The 25,561-nt window shown below is 40.4% G+C and overlaps 1 protein-coding gene across 2 annotated transcripts; it reads left to right on the forward strand.

The window, feature by feature from the left end:
- Window positions 1-110: 110 nt before the first annotated feature.
- Window positions 111-12,053, forward strand: LOC121866787. 2 transcript variants are annotated; one of them, XM_042366520.1, is made up of 4 exons: window positions 111-241; window positions 6,799-7,032; window positions 7,807-8,055; window positions 11,078-12,053. In XM_042366520.1, exons 2-4 carry the CDS (start codon window positions 6,799-6,801, stop codon window positions 11,183-11,185), a joined length of 591 nt encoding a protein of 196 aa, XP_042222454.1. In that variant the 5' UTR covers window positions 111-241; the 3' UTR covers window positions 11,186-12,053. The 2 variants fall into 2 exon arrangements, with proteins under 2 accessions (XP_042222454.1, XP_042222453.1); XM_042366519.1 differs by lacking the exon at window positions 111-241 and adding an exon at window positions 2,074-2,179.
- The last annotated feature ends 13,508 nt before the right edge of the window (window positions 12,054-25,561 follow it).

Here is a 25,561-nt window from a genome sequence, read left to right on the forward strand (position 1 = left end):
TATTCTCATTATTTTATATTTTCTCAGTTACTCACCAACAGTAGGTAAGGAATGAGAGGATTGTAGGAAGTGTTTGAATACTTTTCACGTTGAATGACACACCATAACAGCTATAGTCTATGGTACCCGTGGGCGGTGCTGGTGAGTCTGGCAACTTCTGGCAGGATCTTGCAAACATATAAGAACTGGGAACGACCAACGGGGACCCATACTTCCGTCCACCTCTGACAACGATAGAAAGGTGAGTGAGTGAGTGAGACTGTTAACTGTTTTTGTTTGGTAAGACGATGGTAAATAATCCGACTCTACATTGAACCTATATACATTATGTTCACTGTTTCTGTTGTGAAGGTGTGTGATTAAAATAATAGTTATACCTTTGTAAGTGTGTGGTGAAGACTCGACACCTCCAGTGAACACAACTTCAGATTGAATTATATCTTCACTCTCGTATGTTCCACTGTCATTTGCTGTCGTGATGTAACACAGTGAGACTTATGTTACAGTTGTATTGGCTGCCAACACCTAGATTACACTTAACTTCGTTATATTTAATAAACTAGTTAATGAACGTCAAATACACGCATGTATATTACCACTTCACTTTTTGCTTCTGGTTTTAGTTAATCATTCAAACATCACCTCCACATATAGTAGTATGAGCGAGAAGTTTTGCCTCGGCTAGAGAATGAACTATGTGGTAATGTTTGTTGTTCCTCACCCACATGGGAGAGTTACATCACCAGGAGTGGAAAGTCTGAAGGTGTTCTTGTGCTGGATCTGGGAGAAGGTGTGTGCCATCGGGGGGTCAGTGACTAGATGGTGAAGAGAAATAAAGTAACTAAACCTAGGAATTACCTGTAACAAGATAATTACAGTAATACAAAACATAAATACCTTTTCTATTTGGAGCTGGAAAGAAGAGGAATGAAAAATCACTGTGTACAATAGTTTCTACATCATGACCTGGTCTAACAAATCACACACGGAGCGAGGGTGAGGCACAGTTACTAGGGATTAAATAAGCATCTAGAAAAAAAAAAGTTCACGCCAGTTAATAATGTTATTTGTTTTGAGAATGAATCTAGGATCTCTACATCAGCAACCATCAAAACAGTAAGAAAACTGGACATGAAAGTGTGAGTTATGTAATGCTCAGGTTATCGCGTGTTGATGGTTGAACCTCACGTACACTGTCGCTGGCCAACTGTAAGCACTAGCTGTATGTCGTATCTTAAAGAGTTCCACACGTTCGCCTAACCATACTGACTGAACACTGTACACTCAATTCAATATTCTTACTAAAATTCGAGGCGCTCACGTTAATGTAGAACTGTGTAAATTATCTCCAAATAACTGGCATGAATCTGTTCCTTCTCTCATCAGAATGGAAATAATTTATTCTAGAAGATTAATTTATAGTCTAGGTATCTCCCTCCTACCCCCTACTATACACTGTGGCTTCACCTTCATTAATCTTGCTCTAGAAAGACTCGGTGGGTCAGGAGTGTCTCATCTCGCGTGGACCTCTTCTGCCCCTTCTTCTGCCTGTGATTCTCTCCCTCTAGGTCATACGTTCACCTCGGTGCCATGCAGTTCACTTCTTGCTCGTACACTCAACACTGTAACTTCATGATTTAACTCGTAATTCAACTAACAAACTTTCTTTATTCCAGAACAATAAATAAATGCTTTGAACTGTACACTTTAATTCACGTACAAATACTTCTACAACCCGAGGCACTAACATAAGACTTACTGTATCAATATATACACTTAAGCTCCGGTCAACTAGATATTAACGTTGACTCATACAGTATGGTGTGCTAAGTCACATTAGTTCAGGTAACAACAAGTATAAACAGTACAATAACCAATCCCCACATTATAAAGTCAACAACACGAGACATCATCATTGACGTCACTTGGTTGTAGACTCATTGTGTGTACAGTAAACCACACAGCGTCGTTTTCCCCCTCGTTACATAAGATAATTGAGTTGTTAGAGTTAAAAAAGAAAGAGAGAGTTACACACACACACACACCGCCTGACACCACGAACGAGAATAGCCTGTGACTGACCTTGTGAAGGGGAGGGACACCATAGTCCAACTCCGTCAGTATAATAAAACACACCCAGTTTACTTAGAACAACAGTCAAGTGGTGATGTGCGGGAAGGTGAGTGAGGCGAGCGAGTGAGGCGAGTGAGTCCCCCAACACACTTATTAAAGGTTATATACGTTGACAGTAACCATTTAAACAGCAGAATTTTACTATAGCGTTTAGAATGACACATTACGTTAAAATATTTATTAGAGAACAGTTATAGGAAATACATAATGTAATTAGATATACCTGGACTGTCTCCTCGTATGTGTAAACCTCCACTGCCTGTGTACCAATGTTATATACCTGTACATTTTATACATTACTTGCATTATCAACGTGTAATTGAATGATGATCTTACTATTTATCTAAGGAAAACAAAAGTGTGTGTGTGTGTGTGTAAACAAAGCAAGAGAGATGAGTTTTGACCCTGGGATTGACTGCCAAGGAGAGGTGTGGCGCAGTTAATCGTCGTGTATATTGTGGTGAGAGAAACTGAAATCATGACCCCGATATAATAATCAACTATCATATACCGTAGATTACTAGTGTTGTCGAAATTCCAGAATGTGAGTGTGTGCGTGTTTAGGTGTACGTGTACTGTAGGTGTGAGCGTGTATCTGTGCGTGATGCGAGTGTATGTGTGCTTGTATCTGTACATGTTTGTGTTTATGTACTGTATGTGTGCGTGTGCTGGTGTGTACATTAATGTGTGTTTGTGTGCGTGTGTAGGAGTGTTCTTGTATGTTAGTGTATGTGTGCATGTGTACATGTATGTGAGCCTGTGTAAGTGCAAGTGTCCGTGTGCAGGTATACATGAATGTGTAGATGTCTACGTATTATGTGTACGTGATTATGAGTGGTTGTTTTAGTGTACGTTCATATGAATGTATGCATGTGTAGGTGTACATGTATGCAAGTGTCTACGTGAATACTGTATTTGTGCGTTTGTATTTATACGTGTGTATGTTGTGTATACATATGTGTGTGTGTATGTGTATCTGTACGTGTATGTGTATATGTATGTGAATGTGTATAGAGTGAAATAATAATAATAATAATAATAATAATAATTCCATGTTAGGGTGGGTGGGTGAGGTTTCCTAAGGTCAGGTCGGATCAGATTTGGTAACCTAACCTAACCTAACCTAACCTAACCTGACCTAACCTAACCTAATCTCTTCAACCCTAACCTGACCTGACCTAACCTAACCTAACCTAACCTAATATCTTCAACCCTAACCTAACCTAACCTAACCTAATATCTTCAACCCTAACCTAACCTAACCTAACCTAACCTAACCTAAATACACTTAAGTCATCACAGCGCCCCAGTACATGTAGTCTGTGGTTTGTTTACAATTCGCCAGTGTATATCATGACTTTGTTAGACTGAGGTCCTACGCGTCCTGTGGGAGTTGGTCTGTGTTACGTATTGTGGTGGTGGGAGGTAAGGGTTGTCCTTGGCCTTCCCACCACCCACCCGCCCACAACAGGTTCTCTCCCAAGGAACATAATACAACCAAGGTTCCTCTCTTCCCACACACACACACACATCCTCCTGCACTATATCCCTCCCTCTTCCCTCCACTAATATCTTCCTGTTAATCCCCTTCCTTCCTTCCTTCCTTCCTTCCTTCCTCCCTCCACACACACAAGAAGAACACCACAGAGAAAGTTGATAGGTGTCTTCTTGTCTGTGTTTCCAAAATAACTCGTGAACGTTTCTTCAGAATTGTACCAAACATAGTAGGTTTGTTTAACATATGACAGAGGTCCATATTATAAACTTTAGTTGCAAATTCACCAAGTGTTGTAATGGTTCGCGGAGTGATAACACAAGGGGTGGTTAAAGAAAACGAGAACATGAGTCTCAAGCGGCGGCGACTACATTAATTTACAGTAGCTATGTCACTAATTCTAGACTTTCCCTGCCAGACCACGGTTCATGGGCCGGGTTTGTTTTCGTCTGGATGATTATTATTATTATTATTATTATTATTATTATTATTATTATTGAGTAGTTATTGTAATTTAAGTTCATAATATCTTTACCAGAACAAAAGCTCTTTAGAATTAATTTTTTAGTACCTTATAATGTAGAGGAAAATGTGTCAACAGGTAATCTGATGTTTGATATTTTAGTGTCCAGAGACGGATAACAAACTGCGTACTATGCGAGATATGTTGGTGAGATGAAGTGCAGAGGTCAACTCCAGCTGTACCTACCCACATAACACTGTTCACGTGAATATTTTCTTACAACGACAGAGAGAGTAAAGAAAGTGTAAGTGAAACTTTGGCCATGGAACATCGTTAATTAAAAGTCAAAACCTGTGATGAACTCTGCGTGAATTGGTGTAACTCTGTGTATAACAAAAGGAACTAAAATTATCCAACCAGGAGCGAACTCATAGCAATGGTTTTAAATTAGACAAATTTAGATTTAGGCGCGAGATAGGTAAACATTGGTTCGGAAATAGAGTAGTGGATGAGTGGAACAAGTTACCAAACATCATCATTAACTCGAACACGCTGGAAAGTTTCAAACATAGGTTGGATGGATATATGAGCGATAGGGGTTGGGTGTAAACGGGACTGCCCAGGATAGACCAATAGGCCCGCTGCAGTTTCCTCCATTCTTATGTTCTTATGTAGTGTGAAGCGTGCTGCTGAAATACACTACCGTAAGAATAACTTTTATTTGATATATGTTTACTACAAGAGAACGAAGACAATTTATTATGTATCAATAAAATAATCAAGTTGAAGATACAGGGCTGACGGGTAGTTAGTGTACTGTAGCCTACGATACACCGCCTAGCCAGTACAGTAAAGATCGACCTCAATACGCCTCTCTGGGCTGCCTTATGACTCAAGCTCCCAATTGTTTTAGTGAACCAGCACCCCATGACGGCTAGGCGTGGCCAGGAAATATCAAACAATATAATACGTTCTTCTTAATGTTTGGAAACACAACGTGATGTTGATGGTTTTGTGATGTTCGTTATTATTAGAACAATGGTCAACCAGGTCCCTTTCCCCTCCCCTCTGCCACAACCCACCGTCTTCCTGCCACAACCCACCCTCTTCCTGCCACAACCCACCCTCTTCCTGCCACAACCTCCCCCCTCTTCCTGCCACAACCCACCCTCTTCCTGCCACACCCTCTCTGCCACAACCCACCCTCTTCCTGCCACAACCCACCACACCCACCCTCTTCCTACCACAACCCCCCCTGCTGCCACCACCTTCCTGCCACAACCCCCGGCCACAACCCTCCACCCTGCCACACCCCTGCCACACCCCCTCCCCCTGCCACAACCCTCCTCCCCCCTACTGCCACAACCCCCTCCCTCCCCTGCCACAACCTTCCCGCCACAACTCCCACCACAACCCTCCCCCTGCCACACCCCCCACCCCCCTCCCCTGACACACCCTCCCCCTGCCACACCCTCCCCTTGCCACCTCACTCTACCCCTACCACAACCTCTTCCCCTGCCACAACCCCCTGCCACAACCTCCCCTGCCACAACCCCCTGCCACAACCTCCCCCTGCCACAACCCCCCCCTCCCCCCTGCCACAACCCCCTGCCACAACCCTCCCTACCACAACCCCCCCCCTGCCACAACCCTCCCCTGCCACAACCCTCCACAACCCCTTCCCCTGCCACAACCCTCCCCCACCCCCCTCCCCTCTCCCCCTGCCCTCCCTGCCACAACCCCTCCCCCTGCCTGCCACAACCCTCCCCTCCTCCTCCCCTACCACCACAACCCCTTCCCTGCTACAGCCCCCCCTGCCTCTGTTTGTTACGTTAAATAGGACTACTGGACTAAACCTTAAAGAGCAATTGAATTTTTACCTGGTGTTTTTATTGTTGTGTATTATTGGATTTTTTTTACGGGGATTAGCCCACCCGGGCACAGGTCACTGACCCACATCGGGGCCTGGGGGGCGAAAATGTAATAATAATAATAATAATAATAATAATAATAATAATAATAATTAATAGTAATTCAGGTGAGTAAAAATAATAAAATAATAGCAATAATAATACTAATAACACTGCAGTAATAATAATAATAACACTGCAATAATAATAATAATAATAATAATAATAATAATAATAATAATAATAATAAAGAAATACAACAAAAAAGATCAAGAGTGAGAAACCATATATGTATGTTGTGTTGTCATAGTAAGAGAGACAATTGAGACCCTGCACTTGTGTGTAAATGAGGCAGAAAGTCAGATCAGCAACCTGGGACTTGGTCACAATTTTCGTGATGCCATATGGCAGCAGGGTCTACCATTAGACAATACATTATGCTTCCAATATCTTCCCAGGCGGTAGTACCTCCCTGTTTGATAGCTGCCTACTACCTACTGTACTACCTTCAATTAAGTCGTATAGATCTTCAACTGCTCTCTTTAACTGAAGACGTCGTTTACCATCATAATATAACCAAATTTACCTCGTGTAGTTTAGGTTAGGTTAGGTTTTTTGCGAAGTTATTTATTTATATGTATTCTGGTGATGTTCTTGATCGTTTATGGTTAGTCAGAGGTTTCCAAGAAAAAAAAAAGATTGACATACATAGAAGTTATCGCTAATGGGTTATCACGGGTGTGTGTGTAGTCATTTATGTATAAAAGAACACGTGAACTGTTCCTCTGTTGTTGCAGATGACGTGCAGGATGCGGAAGCAGAGTGGTGTGGAGGTGGTGATGGCTACACTACTGGGGACGCTGATGGTGTTCACTCACGCAGTCGCGGCCAAGCCTAGTAGTTTCTCTCAGTCGTCCTTCATGAGTATGGGCGGAGAGAATTCCATGAGTGCAGCCGAGTCCAGGGCGACGGCTGACGGTGTGACTAAAGGAGAATGTGTGTACACCAAAAGCAGTGGCATTACCGTCAAGGTGAGCACTGGTACTTGTTGTGTTACGGTTGATTCATCTGAGCAGAGAATCAAACTATATGAGACGATATGGTTACTTACAGGAGGAAGTTCCATCGAGGGTAAGACGAGTGGAGAATGTGTCGACCATGAGGGAAGGAGTTACGGGTAGGGTTGACAGGAGTGAGGGAGGGGGGTAGAGGGATTCTCAATACAGGTGAGAAGAGAAATCCTCAAAGATGAAGAGAACCCCTCGACAGTCCTTCAAATGAGAGAAGTTCATGCAGCCAGGCCGAATACACCCAACACTTTACATTTAGGTGCATAAGTCTGCCTCTTGACACTGAATGACGTTCGCTCCTGTGTGACGGGGGGGGGGGAGAGGGGGCACTCCAGGAAGGCGAAAAATTGGGTAGTTGTCGATAAAGATGAGGCGGAGGGTTATTCCCTTGAGAAAACGATCTACTCCCCCCCCCTTTAACTTGAGAGAAACCTCACCCATCTAGAGGGAAGGTGGGTGATCACTCCATCTAGGGGAGGATGACTGGAGCGTCTCACCTCCAGAATGTCTTTATTTTCGGTCTCTCTCTCGGCGAGGATCTCTTTGGTGTCTTGTCGGAGTGGGGAGCCCTGAGGGTCGGTGGAGCCCTCTAATACATGTACCTTAACAAATACTCCTGAGGTTTATCGGGAAATTTTAATTTAACTCGGTGTTGATAATATGGATTTTGGGATCCCATGGAAAAGGATATTATTAACTCGTGATTAAACTACTAACCTTCGTCATTTGTTACAGGTCACATACACCGAGGATACTGACGGCTCGGTAACCGCCGAGACCAATGACCCCAGTATTACGGACACCAACGCCGAGTTGACTAAATGCAGGCAAGCTGTCTCGAGCATCGGCGGGGAAGTCGAAGAGGACCTCAAGAAACACCAGGAGATGTTCGAGCAACAGCGGGAGAAAATTGGCTCATATCAGGAAGAATTCCAAAAACACCAGGAAAGCTTCCGAAAGGAAATAAAGCAGCTGCAAGAACAGGTGGGGGTTGAGTCCCATGCCTGTGGTGTGGGAAGCTCTCTTCTGGTGCTGCTGTGGGGGACACTGACGGTGGTGGCTTATCTATCTGTCTTCTGTAATGCACAATAATTCATGGGAGATTGGCTTGAGGTTACACGAGAGAGCATGAAGTATCTTAGAAAACACTGTAGTGATTGGGAGAGGAGTGTCAATTTTTGAAGATCTTGTAACGTAGTGGAATGATTCTGATGAAGTAAATAGACTTAAATTAGCGAGTAACTCAGCTGGTGTGGCGGAGGACGAATGGGAGATGGTCTTCTTCGTCTTTACGGAGCTGAACTTGACCGCCTCAGCATGATGATGAATGTGATGGTGATGATGATGGTTACTGTTCAATATCGTAGTCATTCTGTATAATTAGGATCAATAAGTAACTAATTATCATACTTATATTTGAAAGTTCTATTATTATGTCCTGTGTGAGTGTCCTGAAGACCATCTTATCAGTATCTTTATCTGTGTGATGGACAGTAAGTACATCAAGACCTTAGACTGAGAACATTAAATAATTTATTCTTTTAAAGGTTGGAACGCAAAATAATCCTCACCAAGATTTTTCAGATTTATTTTAGCGAGACCAATTACTGTGTTTTAGTCTTCCAGCTGAAGATCATTTAAGTTGAAATATCGTCTAGGGGTTTTCTTTAACCCTATTGGCTGGTAAATACACAGCCTTCTACTTACTACGCCAAGACAGTAACTCACAGAAACACTTGTAACAAACTACACATGATGTGACAGGAGCTGAACGATGAGTGTGTAGTGGTTGAACACTAGTGACACAGTTGTCATCTTTACCTTCATCTACAACTTGTAGAGGACTACGAGGCTAAAAGACGAGACATTGGTGAATCGCATTAATTCGTTTTCATTCCTGGTCGATGAAGTTGCGACAGGTCAAGTTAAAGAGTAACTGAAAGAAGATGAACGTATTCCATTGATACATTTAGTTCATGTTCTGAAGATAAATAATCAACGTCGAGAATACTGTCATGATCGCTACACAGATGTGTTATGAGGCAGCAGTTCACGTTAAGACGCCGCACCGAGACCTCGGTGACTGGTGAAAAGTGAAAGTGGGTCCCATAGGCATGACTGCCCGTATGCGACAGTGTGGATGCAGCGATACGGCACAATTTATACTAAACCTTCGGTGCACAAGGAGGCAGCATGGCCGGTACTGCACTCGACCGCATTCACTTCCCCATAAACTTAGGTACCCATTTACAGCTGGGTGAACTGTGGGTGCCTGGGATCGAACCACCGACCCCTGCAATAGGAGGCGCTCCGTTAGTAGCTGGTAGGGGACCATAAAAATACATGTATGTTCTTCCAACAGATGAAGCAGATGTGGAGCTGAAGATCACTCGTGCCTCAGTGTTTACCAAGGTAAACTTAGTGTTTACTAACATTTTTATGTTCGTTATGCTTTCAGTGTATTGTACATTAACGAAGGCTGAATAGTAAAGACACTAACGTTTTCTGGTCGTGTTTAGCTGCTATGAATGTGTTAGTTAGATCAAGGTGAACTTGAGACAACATCGAATATCGTGCCTCTGTTTACTTTTCAAATGAAAATTGTAAATCCATAATGATGCCTCAGGAGTGAAACATCAGGATTTTGTTAGTTATGTTTTGCCTTTTTTTATACTGCAGGAAATTTGAGTATTTCCACAGTGTATCGTTTCTATGCGTTGTAATTGTTTAAAATCTTAGTATAAAAATAATCATATACTGTCTGCTGGCTGAGACAGTCCTTGTCGCTAACACCCAGCTGGGAACTGAACTGCCGTAACTGTGTATGTCTCCCAGGAAACTTTATGGAATAACTTAAGACGATTTGTGAATTACAGTTCGACCATTACTCAGTAGTACACAAAAACGTTCTTTAACCAATCTAGTTATTATTATATACCTCAAACACAAAACACGACGTAGCAATGACGTATTTATTTGCATCCGACAAAATAGTAACACGACACACGTATGGAAGTTTAGTGACTGTGTTCATACAAGTTTCATCTCCAGAGAGTGAGTCAACTTCACCTAGTATCAGAGATCGTGTTCACTGGGAAACCAACTATCTCCTGCAGTCGTGTATTCAGTTAATAAATCTTAGCACTTATCGTCAATGAGTTTTCTTGGCGCGGATTCCTTTCCCGCGATGATGTAGAAACACGTCCGTAACAACACGTTATGTTCCTCAATAACTTTACGCAAAGGAAAAAAAATGCATACATACAGTACGTACATACATACATACATACATACATGCATACATACATACACTGTTACTCCTTACTTAACCAGTGGCTTAGTGCCTTGTTTGGTCTCGAATTTGTTTGCTTCATTTAACCTCTTGTTTGTTTATTTTCTTGTTTGCTTCCACGTGCTTTTGTATGTTTTGAATATTGCTCTGGGTTATAGGCCTTATTTCAGCGTTTGGTTTGACTAATAATATCGCTTTTTTAATAAGGTTGTTTTATTGCGTCCTCTCTGGTGTGTGTGTGTGTGTGTGTGTGTTTGTGTGTGTGTGTGGATGTGTGCGTGTTTGTTTTGATCTCGTAAAGTTTGTGGCATCTCTTTGGGTTGCCTAGTCATTTGTCTTAAGTATGAACGTGTCGTCTTATCTCTCCTCTGGGTGTTACAGGTGTGTAGGCCAGGCAGGTGTCGTCTTATCTCTCCTCTGGGTGTTACAGGTGTGTAGGCCAGGCAGGTGTCGTCTTATCTCTCCTCTGGGTGTTACAGGTGTGTAGGCCAGGCAGGTGTCGTCTTATCTCTCCTCTGGGTGTCACAGGTGTGTAGGCCAGGCAGGTGTCGTCTTATCTCTCCTCTGGGTGTCACAGGTGTGGGGGCCAGGCAGGTGTCGTTTTATCTCTCCTCTGGGTGTCACAGGTGTGGGGGCCAGGCAGGTGTCAGCGTAGGAGAAACAACTCTACTCAGTTCCACGTTATCATCCGTTGTTATTTTTCCATCTTTCTAGATCCGGGAGGAGCAACGCAGGATAATGGAGTCGGTCAGCAGGCAGCACGAGGAACTCTTACAACAACAGAAGGATTTGTTCGATAATCTCCAAAACATTCCATTTTAACTGTCACAAGCGTCGACCGTCACCAGGCTACAGTTTTAACTGAAATAAACCCTTAAAGTTGTGTTTCCTAGATAACTTTTAGAAATGTTAACTTATTGGTCATGTTTGTTTCTTGTTAACTGTGAGTAATGTTATATTCAAATTTTTAAAAGTTCACAGTTTTATATCAGTAGTTTAGAAACACTTGTTCAGTATTGTGCATCATCTCGTAAACAGGATTGTGTAGTTTTGCTAAAATTGTAGAGTTTGAACGTCATCAGTAATACAGGTGTTCCTTCCTCTCCAAACTATAATGTCGGGTAACTTTTGTCGTTTACCTTATAAAATACATTACAAGTTCCCTCACTTTATTACTTTTTTTAGACTTTGACAATAATACCACAAGAAATAATACTGTACCACAGGTTAGATAAACTGTTAAACCTGCGCTGGTTTGTTCAAAGATCCTAATGTCATGACAGAATGGAATGACTGTCATCGCTTTGGCTCTTCTGTAGCAAACCAAAACTGATGATGGATAAAAAAGAAGCAGTTATCAAATTTTACAAATGACTAGACATTCATCGTTACTAGAGGAAGACCTACATCAATGTCTTATTTATTTTACATAAGAAAGTAATTGAGGATTTTTTAAAGTATATTTTTTATTAGTCTGTTTATATGTGACTTTTAATATATATATATGTTTTATATTTCTGTTGCATCACATAAACTAGAGATGTGTGTTGGCTTGCGAGGTAACGTGTTAGTAATGTGGGATGTGAGGGAAGAATGTTCGGGGTTGTGTGACCATATCGTCTGTTTGAATTAATTTTAAGACATTTTTAGAAGTTGTTTGTAGGAACTGGAATAAATTAAGTAATATTTATTTTAATGATTTTCCTCCTCCTATAATTATACCTATAACAGTATACCACCTTCACCTATAATACATATGATGATATAAGCTTAGTGATATACTGTACTGGTAATGCTGAGTCAGTATATTAGTATCTGCGAGAGTCAGTGTTCTTATTATGGTTAGTATAATGTAAGGGGTGAAAACTAGCTCATGTCAGATAACCTTTAGTATAACCTAACCTGACCTAACCTAACCTTTAGTATAACCTAACCTGACCTAACTTAAACCTTACTAAAAGAAAACATATATTGTGATTTTACGGTTTCTGTTTAACTATTATTATGATAAATTAAGATGAGAATCATATTATTAATATTGTATGATAATATGACCTTCGTGATTACTAATATTACTTACTGTAGATTCAGTAAGTTGGTGATGCTTCAAAATATACGACAAAATTATGCAGATCACTTGAACCCCCCCCCCTCACCCCCCCCCACCCTGCCCCCCTCTTCTTCTGTAGCTCTATGGGAGGGGGGAGGGGGAGGGGAGTTCTTCAGGTAGGTCAGGCCAAATGGGTATGGATAGTTATGACCTTGATCTGATCTGACTTTTATATCTGACCCATATACTAAGGTTAGGTCAGGTTACATTTGGTGGTGCTGGTGGGAGTGGTAGTAATGAGGTCAATAATGGCTTGTCAGGTCAGGTTAGATCGGAGTCTCAGTAATGACATGTAGGAGTATTACACAGGGACAGTATATATTTCCACTAAACAACTTAGATAATTTAAAGTAAGTCGTATACAAACGGCAATAGAGTGAGGAGACATACCTGTAGATACATATGTTCCTATTTGGTGATATTTAATGATGACGTTAGTTATATATATATATCTTATATTATCACTATTATGTGTACCTATATAAGTATCTTGAGTAACAGTAATATAATAATGGAGGCTTTTGTTATACAGAAATCCGACCGACAAAGATTTAGGAGTAATGATAAGTAGGGATCTTAAACCTAGTACAGTAAATAATTTGTATTTGCTCGAAATAAGGCTAACAAAGTACTTGGGTTTATATAAAGGAGTGTTAGTTACAAGACTAGCGAGGTTATCCTAAAACTATATCTTGCACTTGTGAGAGACCACTTGGATTACGCAGTTCTGTTCTGGTCACCTTACTACAGATTGGATGTAGAATCCCTTCAAATTCAGAGGACAACAAGACTAATCCTGGGCATTAGGAGCCTTGAGTACAGAGACAGGTCAAAGCTTCTTAATCTGCACTCCCTCGAGAGACGTAGAGTGAGGGGCGATATGATAGAGGTGTATAAATGGAAGTCAGGGCTAAACAAATGTGATATAAGAAAGGTACTCAAACTATCCAACCAGGAGCGAACTCGTAACAATGGTTTTAAATTAGACAAATTTAGGCTTAGACGTGAGATAGGTAAACATTGGCTTGGAAATATAGTAGTGGACGAGTGGAACAAGTTACCAAACATCATCAATAACTCGAATACGCTGGATAGATAGCGGTCCGACTAATTACCCAAATGTACCCGCAATGAAGTCAAATAATGGTCATACATGAATAAATCGGACTGCCAATCACTTCTCGACTAGTTTTTGGTGTCACAAAGTCACAAAAAATTGGAAAACTTACTTTAATCTGAGTTAATAGATCACGTGCATGTACCGAGGGAGCGAGTAATTACCCAAATGTACCCAAATGTAGTCGCAATGAAATCAAATGATGGTCGTACAAGCGTAAATCGGGCTGTGAATCACTTCTCGATTATTATTTGGTGTCATAAAGTCACAAAAAATTGGTAAACTTAATTTAATCTGAGTTGTGTTGGGTTAGGTTAGGTACATGCACTCGATCTATTAACTCAGATTAAATTAAGTTTACCAATTTTTTTTTACTTTGTGACACCAAATACTAGTCGAGAAGTGATTAGCAGTCCGATTTATTCACGTAGGACCATTATTTGACTTCGTTGCGGCTACATTTGGGTAATTAGTCGGACCCCTGGATAGCTTCGAACATAGGTTGGATGGATATATGAGTGATAGGGGTTGGGTGTAAGTTGAAAGTATTTTTTTATTTAATAATTTCAGGACAGGACAGGTGGATCTCATTAGTCACCTGAAGATTCGATACCCTAATTCATCTCACCTGAAGCGCCTCGACCCGGGTGCCTAATGTATAGGTGATCCGGTATTCTCACTCATAATAAACTTTGTGATGACAAAAAAAATCATGAATTTTGTAGTTTTTATTTTGTGATTGGAGTAACAAGGTCAGGGCAAGTGATCCACGACAGCTCCTCGTTAATGAACACAAAAATTTCAGAATGCCAACCAATGTTGTAATAATCTACACTATTAAAAAATACAATATGTAAATAAATATGTCTTATAACATTCCATTTTAAAACAGCAGTAAGCCTTATTATCTTAAAAAATCAACTTCCAGTTAGAGAGAGAGAGAGATTGATATTGAAACAGTTTATTTAGCCAGAAGGACACAGATAGTCAATTAAAAAGCATAATATTAACATGGCTGAGCCAGATGAGAACCTGAGCTCTCTTTGAGGCACGTGATATATACTATACATTTATCTCAAGGAAGTATTATGTAACATTTAGTATCATCTGGAATAGTTCAATAGCATGGTGGTAATAAGAACATCTTATAATGTTACCGCGGTTATCACTTCAAGATTAATTAATTTTATTTTGATTTACATTTATATTATAAGTATATAAAAAATTTACAGTGGAAATTGAAAAATATAAATATGATAAGGGAGGGAAGCAGTACAACATGGGTTGTATTAAGACGGAACAAAAGGACAGAGCCTTCAGGATTATGTCTAGTTGGCAAATATATATGGTATTGTGATCACTGTTTATGTCTTTGTTCCCGTCTCAATTGTTCCTCAGCCTCGGACACAGCCATGGACGCCAGCGCCTTGACCACAGTCAACACCGCCTCATCAGAAGCTACAGACGCAGCTGCAATCGCCGGCGACATTCCTCTCCCTGTTGCTCCGTCTTTCTTCCTGACACTCTGTTTCACGTTCAGTCTTTGCTCTTGTCCGTAAAACCCATACGAATTGTAGCCAAACCTGTCAAGACCTGTATCGTCGTAGTCTTCGCATCTTAAGCCATACCCGTTGAGTCCGTCACGGTCGTAGCCGTAGCAGTCGAGACCGTAGGCATCGTAGCCATCCACGTCATAATCAGTGCGTCTCAGGCCCCGGAAGTTGTAACCCTCGTGGTTAAATCCTTCACAGTTGTAGCCATTAATGTTATATCCGTCACCGCTGTAGTCCATCCTGGTATAACCGTGTTTGTTGACACCCACGAAGTTGTAGCCCTCGCGGTCGTAGCCTCTCTTGTTGTAGCCCTGACTGTTGTACTGCGATAGCTTCTTCCCAATTTTATTATAGCCTAGACGGTTATAGCCCTGGCGGTCGTAGCCCTCACTATCAAAACCTTCCAGGTCATACGACTTCAGCTGAAGGCTAAGGTAAAAGTGGTCGCCCTGGCTGGAGCCTTCACTACCACCCCTGTAGCTGTCCACCACTTGAGTCTCGTTCACCCTCCTACCATTATGGTGATGGTTGTCAGGGTAACCATTTACTGGACCAGGGAACGTACTGGTCGCCCCTCTACACTCCACTGTAGCACCAGCACAATCTCCATTAATAGTATTTTCTGATACACTCTGACGTTCGCTCCGGCCATTGTATGTCACAACTTCGGTTTTGTTTTCATCCTCCTGAAGAGTTGCGTCAAAGTGTGTCTTGAGCAGCAAGGATAAAAAGTCTTCAGGTCTGGTGAAGGAAGCCATTCTTTGACGCTGCAAAATTAGCGACAGAGAAAAGCGTTGGAAGCGACCACAGCTCCTTCCTCCAGTAAGTAAAAGCGTCTTGTGCTTCAGCCTGAGCAGCACAGGTGATAACTACACCTATAGGTTATTACCGTAATCCCCAAACCACCAAGCAAATTATCCTCTGTCAATTCCACATGTCACCAATCACATTTCTTGGAATTAACTTCTACCACCAGACAATGAAATAATATTGTTTCAGTTCATCTCTTAGTACTTTGTAAACTGTGATGAAATTTTAGTTGCAAACGACAGCTGCAACAGTGACAATAAAGATATCTTTTGACTAAGTATTTAGATATTTTGAATATAGTATTTGAGTCATTATCATTTAAACCCTTTTCTGAGGTTGCCAGTTATCCTGTGGTAATACTCACACACCTGTCCAATTAACTCCTTTATAATTATCCTACCTGCCCCTTCAAAGATACTAACAAACCAGACTATAAGATAAACCTGTCAGTATAGTATGCGGTCTAGTTACTGTACCAGGGAATGTGACCTTATTGTTTTGTTTGTGTATATTAGATAAAGTAATTCCTACCAAGTACATAACAGAAGTATAATATTTCAGTAAAAGTGTGACGATAATTTAGCTATTTCTTAAGGGGGAATTTATTTAGTTTTTACTTGATTTATTAGAGGGAAAAGCAGGTATGTATTACGTGTCGTTATTAGCACTTACAGGCGTAATCGTTGAAGTATAGACCGTAGTTGTTGAAGTATAGACCGTAGTTGTTGAAGTATAGACCGTAGTTGTTGAAGTATAGACCGTAGTTGTTGAAGTATAACCGTAGTTGTTGAAGTATAACCGTAGTTGTTGAAGTATAGACCGTAGTTGGTGAAGTATAGACCGTAGTTGTTGAAGTATAGACCGTAGTTGTTGAAGTATAACCGTAGTTGTTGAAGTATAGACCGTAGTTGTTGAAGTATAACCGTAGTTGTTGTGTAAAGACCGTAGTTGTTGAAGTATAACCGTAGTTGTTAAAATATAGACCGTAGTTGTTGAAGTATAGACCGTAGTTGTTGAAGTATAACCGGAGTTGGTGAAGTATAAACCGTAGTTGAAGTATAGACCGCACCAGCTTAACTAACGTAAAGACTTAGTGACACCTAACCTAACTCCCCCAGGTAGCGTTAAGGTGGTTAGTCGTCAGGGGAAATAAACTGGGGTATGTAATCTCCAGGTGATCTAAATTTCATAACATCACCAACAGACGGGAGAGGTTTGTGTTTTTCAGTTATTAATGTTCGTTGTTTCGTGCTCAAAGACCTTAGTTGATGAAACGTGAGAAAACATTAAAACAACAACCATTTTGAGAATACCAGGATGCCTTTTTGTTTAGTTTATTGAACAAAAAGATGGAATATTTATCATAGTTTTAGCTCTATGTTTGGATGAATAACCTGTCAATTGATTATTTTCTATGTACAGTATCTCGGGTGTAGAGTTTGGTGATTTATTTTCTAATACTGAAGGTGTGTTGCATAAAACTGAGAGCAAGTGGTAACACTGTCCGTGACTCCGGGAGTAGTTCCAGGTGAGATGAGCACAAAACTTGCCCAGCTGCCGCAAGAGAGCAGCACCTCACGGCTGTGTTACCGACCTGCCGGCTACCACTGAACAATCCCCCGAGTGAATAAGTGAAACCTCTATGATGTACAGGACAATCCCTACTTTCAAAATGAAGAAATGTGTATCATAGCTCATTGACAGAGACCGATTTTGCAAATAAAATCATAAAATTTAAAGGGACTATTTTTTAATTCTTCTCCCGTTCCAGGTGTGTGACCTTGTGCCGTCTGTTATGTCTGATGATGCTTCGGTTAGGTTAATGTGATCTGAGGTCATCGACTCATGACAATTATAGGTACCCAGCAACTCATTCCACAGTGACGTGAGTAACAAAACACAACGTGACCTCACACCTGGCCCTGGTCAAGAAATATTACCGGACTACACAACCTGTCGTCCCATTGACCTCACCTGTCCGACCTGAGCCCTTAAGGTGGAACCACATCAACGTCGGTAACATGTGTTGGTAAATGTGTTATCAATAATGTTGTGAAAATTACAAGAAAATGTTCCCAACATTATTGTTGGGAACCTTGTCGTCAACAGAAATATGTCAAATAACTGACCTGTGATTGGTCATTCATCAACTCCCTGTTTCTTTGTTTTTCCTTTCGTCTGGGCGACATGAGACACATGTTGAGCGACTAACATAGTGTATTATGTCTCATTTATGTTAATGCCATGGTGTCGGGGGCATTAAACGTACAGCACCACTACTTAAGGCACGAGATAGGTAAACATTGGTTTGGAAATAGAACAAGCTGGATAGCTTCAAATATAGGTTGGATGGATATATGAGCGATAGGGGCTGGGTGTGAACAGGACTGCCCAGTATGGGCCAATAAGCCCGCTGCAGTTTCCTCCATTCTTATGTTTTCTGTATTATTTAAGAACATAAGATGTTGGTAGGTTTATGAGCGTGGAAACCTTTCACACAATCCAACAGGAATAGCGTCACCTGTGGTAAGGCCCCACTTGCTTGGCCCACCAACAACTTTATTTCACTGATGGACACCAAATAAAAAAATTTCTTTATAGTTTGTACTCTTTAATTTGCCACGGGAGTAACGTGGACACCGATGTTCATAAAATTTTGCAAAGGCGCAAAACAAAGTGAATAACTACATATCTCGCAGTATATACATAGTATTTTCATATCAATAATCCAAACAGATATAAAACAACAGCATTGTATCTTGGTTTAATGTAATAAACACAGTAATAAAAACATCATGTACCAGAAGAGCCGAATCATTTATGGAACACACATCTCCTAAAATTACTCTCAATAGAACACATAAAATGAACCAGTAAAAAAAGATCACCTAAACACATTGTGCATCAGCCGGGTAGAGAAGGTAAAGGGAAATTAGTCTATTTACAAGACCTCCCTCTACAGGTGTAGCCCTTGAGCCCTGGTCAGTGCCATGGCGGTGGAAGTCATACTCCGAATGGCAGCCATCGCCGCACTCATCTGCGACATTCCACCATTTGTGTTTTGTCCGTATATCCCGTAGGAGTTGTAGCCAAACCTGTCAAGACCTTTATTGTCGTAGTCTTCTGGTCTTAAGCCATACCCGTTGCGTCCGTCGCGGTCGTAGCCGTAGCAGTCGAAACCGTAGGCATCGTAGCCATCCACGTCATAATCAGTGCGTCTTAGTCCCCGGAAGTTGTAGCCCAAGCGGTTAAATCCTTCACAGTCGAGGTTGTTTTTGTTATATCCGTCAGCGTTGTAGTCCAGCCGGGTATAACCGTGTTTATTGTAGCCCTTGGCATTGTAGCCCTCGCTGTCGTAGCCTATCTTGTTGTAGCCCTGACTGTCATACTGCGACCGCTTTTCACCAATGCTGTTGTAGTCGAAGCGGTTATAGCCCTGACGGTCATAGCCCCGGCGGTCATAGCCCTCACTATCAAATCCTTCCAGGTCATACTCCTTCGGTTGAGGGTCATGTTCGTCGTAGGTGCTGTGTACGGGGTGTATACTACCACACCAGTAACTGCACAGAGTCTCGTTCACATGTCCATATGCAGGCGTGTGGGTGGTAAGTGGTCCAAAAAGTGGGGAACTGCGCACACTGTCTCCCTCATCACCAGTCACTGTTTCACTATTAGCACTGTAACTAGTGTCCCAAGCATCGTCTGACACTATTGAAGCGTTCATTATATCCCGCGGAGGAAGAGTGTCGGTACAAGTCAGGACTGGTAGCCAACACTCGTCTAGGGTGAAGCTGGAGTTCATGATGTGGTGCGGAGGCGTCAGGAGCAGTGAGAGAAAGGTCCTGTGTCCTGCCGGAGGTGAGAACTTCTGGGACAAACTGAACACTCGCCACTAACTTCAGTTCGGGTGACCTCAGTATGTGACGTGACATCTGTTAATCCACCAATCAAGTTACATCTCTCTGCCCTCATCTTACTAGTGCCTGCCGAATCACATCTTTTGTAGCAAATCACCTTTACCAGGAAATAAATTGTAATGAAGTATCGTAATGATTTTAGAAGATGTAGTATGCATACAGTGATTTAACATACTGCCTCAATAAAAATATCTTTTGTATAGTTTCACAAATATTTATGTCATGCTGGTGTAAAGTTGTTGCAGTTGGTATCTTTAAAATTGTCAGCCAGTCATTAATCGTATACGACTGAATTGAAGTGTTTATCATTTAGTATCGTATGTAATTGTATTAAATTATGTTGTCTAGGCATACAATATTTTGTATTAATTTCTTTCTCTTGTTTTACGCTGCAGTGTATGGTTAATAACATAAGAACATAAAAATGGAGGAAACTGCAACGGGCCTATTGGCCCATACTGGACAGTCCCATTTACACCCAACCCCTATCGCTCATAATCCGTCCAACCTATATTTGAAGCTATCCACCGTGTTCAAGTTAATGATGATGTTTGGTAACTTGTTCCACTCATCCACTACTCTATTTCCAAACTAATGTTTACCTATTTCGCGCCTAAATCTAAATTTGTCTAATTTAAAACCATTGCTACGAGTTCGCTCCTGGTTGGATAATTTAAGTACCCCTGTCATCTCTCTCTCTCTCACAGTTACAAGTAATGGTAAGCACACAGCTACTATACACAAGTACTAGTACACACACACACAGTTACAGATACTAATATGCACACAGTTACAAGCACTAGTACACACACAGTTACAAGCACTAGTACACACAGCCACTAGTACTAGTACACACACAGCTACAAGCACTAGTACACACAGTTACAAGCACTAGTACACACAGTTACAAGCACTAGTACACACACAGTTACAAGCACTAGTACACACAGCCACTAGTACTAGTACAGGAATAAAAGGCACAAGATATATTAATTTTCTGAAGGTTAGTAGACTCTTGGATTTTAGTGGAAATATATATATATATATATATATATATATATATATATATATATATATATATATATATATATATATATATATATATATATATATATATATATGCCCTGGTCCATCCTGGGGGTGGAGGTGGTAAGGCCCAACTCCTATATATACTACTGATTTACCATACAACGATTGTGTTTCATAACAATTGTTAAGGTAATAATTTGCAGATATATGAATCTCGTCATTTGTTATTGTTATATGCACACACAGTCGTTCAAACAGAATATGCAAAAATCAAGCTTTAATGTAATGTCAAAAAATTTCTTAGTGCGCAGTTATTGATTTCACAGTGTGTAGTGAAATGTCCAAATGGCAACGCATTATGTTATTATTTTATTATTATTTTACGAAGTGAGTATTTGAAACGTTTTAGTGAAAAATAAAGACGCTGATTTGATACTTTGCTTCAAATCCCTCCCCTGTCTGATTCACTTTACTAATTAAAAGTAAAAAATAAGGAATAATTGGTCTTTAACTGCAAAAACCTACATACTGTCCCACTGATATTTTTTTTTCATTGTGAAGAGGATAAAGTAAAAGTAAAGACAAGTGCATGAGTCTTAGTACTGATCTAACGATTCACCCCAAAAACTACCCGGGGACATTCTTCAGGTTACAATGAACCCCAGTAGTCATGTAAAAGTTTTCATTATTTACTTTTTTCACGTGACACAGAGGCATCACATATTACTTCGTGTCAGGTCTCACAGCTATGATCGTCTTTTGTGGTTTAATTTAGGGATAATAATCATCCTTAACTGGTGTTTTGTTTAAGATTAATTTATGTAAAGATTTGAAACAATCAACAGACATCAGTATTGACCTGAGTCTCCGGGTGGCCTGATCCTAACTCAGGTACCGTCACCTTGCGGGCAGCCAGTCGCTAACACTCTGAGGTACACCAGCTTTCTGTTTCTTGTTACTTGTGAACATATAAATTATCCCCCACCTTACCTTGGCCTCACAGTACCTTCATCGCTGGCATCATGGGCAGGACTGAGGACCACAACACCCCCCTTGAGGAACAACTGCCTTTGATTGATGACCTCTCTGAAAGCACTATCTCTAGTGACGAACTTGATGACTTTCTCTCTAGTGATGAGGACAGTCATCAACCTTCTGAGGCTCCTACACACGACGGTGATCAATTTTCTGAGCCTTCTACATATGATGATGCCATTGATCAACTTTCCGAGGCTCCTACGTGTGGTGACGAGAGTGATGAGTCTCGTATGAACTGGATGGTGCCGCACGACTACCCAGCTGGCGGTTCTTGTCTCCTCAGCTTACCCGATATTCAGTTCAGTGACGAAGAATATAACTCTGACGGCTTCGACTCTGATGGATATGACTGCGAGGGATTCGACAGTGATGGCATCGATCGTTACGGCTACGATACCCAAGGCCGTGACAGAGATGGTTTTGATAGGCAAGGTTTCGACAGCCAGGGATACGATCGACGAGGTTATAACTGGCAAGGTTTCGACAGGAATGGCTACAGTCGATGGTTGAGGAGTAAAAGGGTGTGCAGGTTTGCCTTCTAAAGTTAATCCCAATGACAGTGTTTCTAGTGAACAGTTATTCCTATCGTGATAATTGTTGTTGTGAGGTAGAGTACAGACAATACTGCGCTCTGTATCGGATTAGTTACATAAAACAATGTTCCTGAACTTCCTAACTGATTCAAAATGTATACAGGAGTGATATAAATTACACCAGTTTGAATAGTGTAAAACCGATTTTTTTTAAGAATGTCTAAACCCGTGAGACGAATTTATTATAATTGTTCAGTATGTAAAGTGACACCATTTTACTGTGCCATTATAATAAAAGATTTATTTGTAAATTTTGTTTTCTTGAGTAGTAAATAGTCTGTGAATGGTGTATATATGGTTGACGGTATTAGCTAATGTGGGTATAATGATGAAAATTAGGATTTCATTATTACCTGATCACGACCAAAGACAACAGGATCAGGAAAATGTGTATTTGAGTTTTGAGATTTTTGAATACATTGCTCTAACTGGAAGAAATAAACATTAACCACTTAAGTACTCGGAGTCTCTTTCTGCTGAAAAAAAATCGCCTGGCGTTAACCAAATAAAATATTAAAAGTAATGAAGAGACACTATTATTCTTGGAGACTTTTCTTGTATATCTCACAAAGAATAACCACTCTTCCGGCCACCTCTCTCAGTTACGTGTGATTTCAGGTTTGGAAACTTGTGAAGGACATTTGCAGTAGTTAAAGAAGAATCAATAACACCGGGACCTCAGTACTGCCAGTATCTTGAGTCCTAGAAGTTCAGTAAGATTATGAAGTCAGTAATTTCGTGAAATCTCTGGAAATTTCATGTAATTACTGTTTCACTCCGGGATTTCATGAAATTATTTAAATATTGTCACTGTTTTACACGATTTTACTGAATGTGTTTAAATTATTTGTTGAGACTACCATATCATTTACGTCGTGTTTCCTAATACACGTATACCTGAAACACCAAGTTGTTGATATACAGTAAATGTGACTTGTCGTCTCCTCCTAGTGAGTTTACCTACAGTCTGTATAAGACATTAGTACAACACTCAAGTGGGTCACAAGAGTATAGGGATAATGTTATATAGTTTGTATATTACGTTGTTGTGGTGGTGATCTGTGTTGGTACTACTGTCTGGGGTGGTGATCTGTGTTGGTACTACTGTCTGGTGAATGTCCTTCAAAATATTGATTTGGAAGAATAAGTTTTCTTTTGTCACTTATTAACGATTTAATATATTTGTATTTTATCTTATTATGTTATTTTTTTATTCGATTAATAAACTGAGTTAAACAAAAATAAGAATATAATTTTCAAAGTTTCTTCACAGCTGACTGACACTGTGAGACACTGATTAGGACAGAGTTTGGTAGTGTTGCCTCAGAGGTTCATGACCAGCGGTGAGGTGTGTTCGATACAATGAACTCAATCACATGGGACAATAGTCTTTATAATTGGAAGAGTAAAGGTCTCTTATGTGCAAGGAATAATTTATATTCAAAGATAAAAACAATAATTACATGGGTTTTAGATCAGCGAATCAGGTATTTCATAAATTCAATAGAGAGAGATACAATCGAAGTCTTCCCACAGGAATGAGACAGGTTCATTCAGTCCCATGAAGCTCCGACACCTGCCCTATGAATCAGTGTCATGAGCCACGGCGGTCAGTTTAGTTGCCTCTGTTGTCGTGTTAAGAAGTGTCACTGTGAAGTCTTATAAAGTGTTGTGTTATCGTTGATGAGGGAATATAAAATCAATAGGTAAGTGGTGGTCAACATGGGTTATATTTATGAACTATGAGGTTGTACAGTACATGGTGAGGATGTAGCTACTGTGTGCCAAGATTGACTCAACTCATAACACAATCAACGGGTCCAACGAATTACCCAAAAGTACCCTAAAGTATATTAAATCAGGGTAAAATCTTAACGAATATCTGTTATACATACACAAAACATGTCTAATAATATTTTTAGTGTAATTTTGTAAAAATAATTTGTAAGATGAAATAATAAACAGCGAAAAACTTTCAATATTGGCGAACTCTAAATTCCAAAGAGTTCGTGAACAAGGGAGATAACTCAGATCCATCGTGATGCACTTCGCTAACCTAACCTAACGAAAAGTAAATCCTACGGCTATGTTAAATACCCCAAAGTAACAGAAACATCGGTAATTATATCTCCATTTTGGATAGGTGGCTCTTTGGAATTTAGCGTTTTTCGCTGTTTATTATTTCATTATTTTGACTACATTTCAATGAAAACATTATTAACCAGGGTTTATTGATGTAAAACATATATTCGTTAAGATTTTACCTTGATTTAATATACTTTTGGGTACTTTTGGGTAATTCGTTGGACCGCAATCAACTGCTACAGCTATATAATATTATCTTATTCCCCTTTACTAAAAACTCTAATTAAAACTTATAAAAGGTCGCCCACGGAACTTCATATTTATTTTTATATAAAGAGATAAAGAGGAAAAGATTTATATTTTTCGAGTATTTTGGACTTCAATTTCACTCACGAACTTATATTTTGGTGGGAACACTATTCCCATCTGACTCACGTACCAATTACAGTAAGTATAGGTGTCACATGACTATGTCTAGCCAATCAGCGTTGCTTTCGGTGTCACTTGATACTCCTGCGTATGCTCAGAGATTCGAATTTTTGTTCGGTAGTGGCAAGATGGTGTTTTATCTCAGCTTGGCAAACCATTTATCATGTATTTGAAAACAAGCCGCCGCCATTGACATTTTTAAGGCACATGGTATCATGCTAACCTCTTTGAAGTGCTACAGTAATTTTCTAGTGTATTATTAAGTAAGGTAAGATCTTTTTAACACAACGGGGGGCTAGGCGGTGAGGTTGTCATGGTCACGTTGTCTGCTAGTCTGTTTTAACTCTAATGATTCTTATTATACTCCACGAACACAAAACATAAGTGGGTTAGCCATCCCTGAGAAGACGTGTTTTTCCCCGTCGACGCATACACCCATGATCCCTCCCAGTAAGTCCCTCCTTCGAAGACAGTTGTCACACGTTGTTATTCCATTCTCTCCCGACAATCTCAATCT

This window comes from Homarus americanus, unplaced genomic scaffold (genome assembly GCF_018991925.1).
Source record: "Homarus americanus isolate GMGI-L3 unplaced genomic scaffold, GMGI_Hamer_2.0 scaffold58748, whole genome shotgun sequence".
Taxonomy (NCBI): domain Eukaryota; kingdom Metazoa; phylum Arthropoda; class Malacostraca; order Decapoda; family Nephropidae; genus Homarus; species Homarus americanus.

Excerpts from the sequence above, each read along its gene's own strand:
- LOC121866787 (XM_042366519.1), top strand. Across the intron at positions 7,033-7,806 it reads GCAGTGGCATTACCGTCAAG|GTCACATACACCGAGGATAC; the intron begins GTGAGCACTGGT and ends CATTTGTTACAG. Across the intron at positions 8,056-11,077 it reads TAAAGCAGCTGCAAGAACAG|ATCCGGGAGGAGCAACGCAG; the intron begins GTGGGGGTTGAG and ends CCATCTTTCTAG.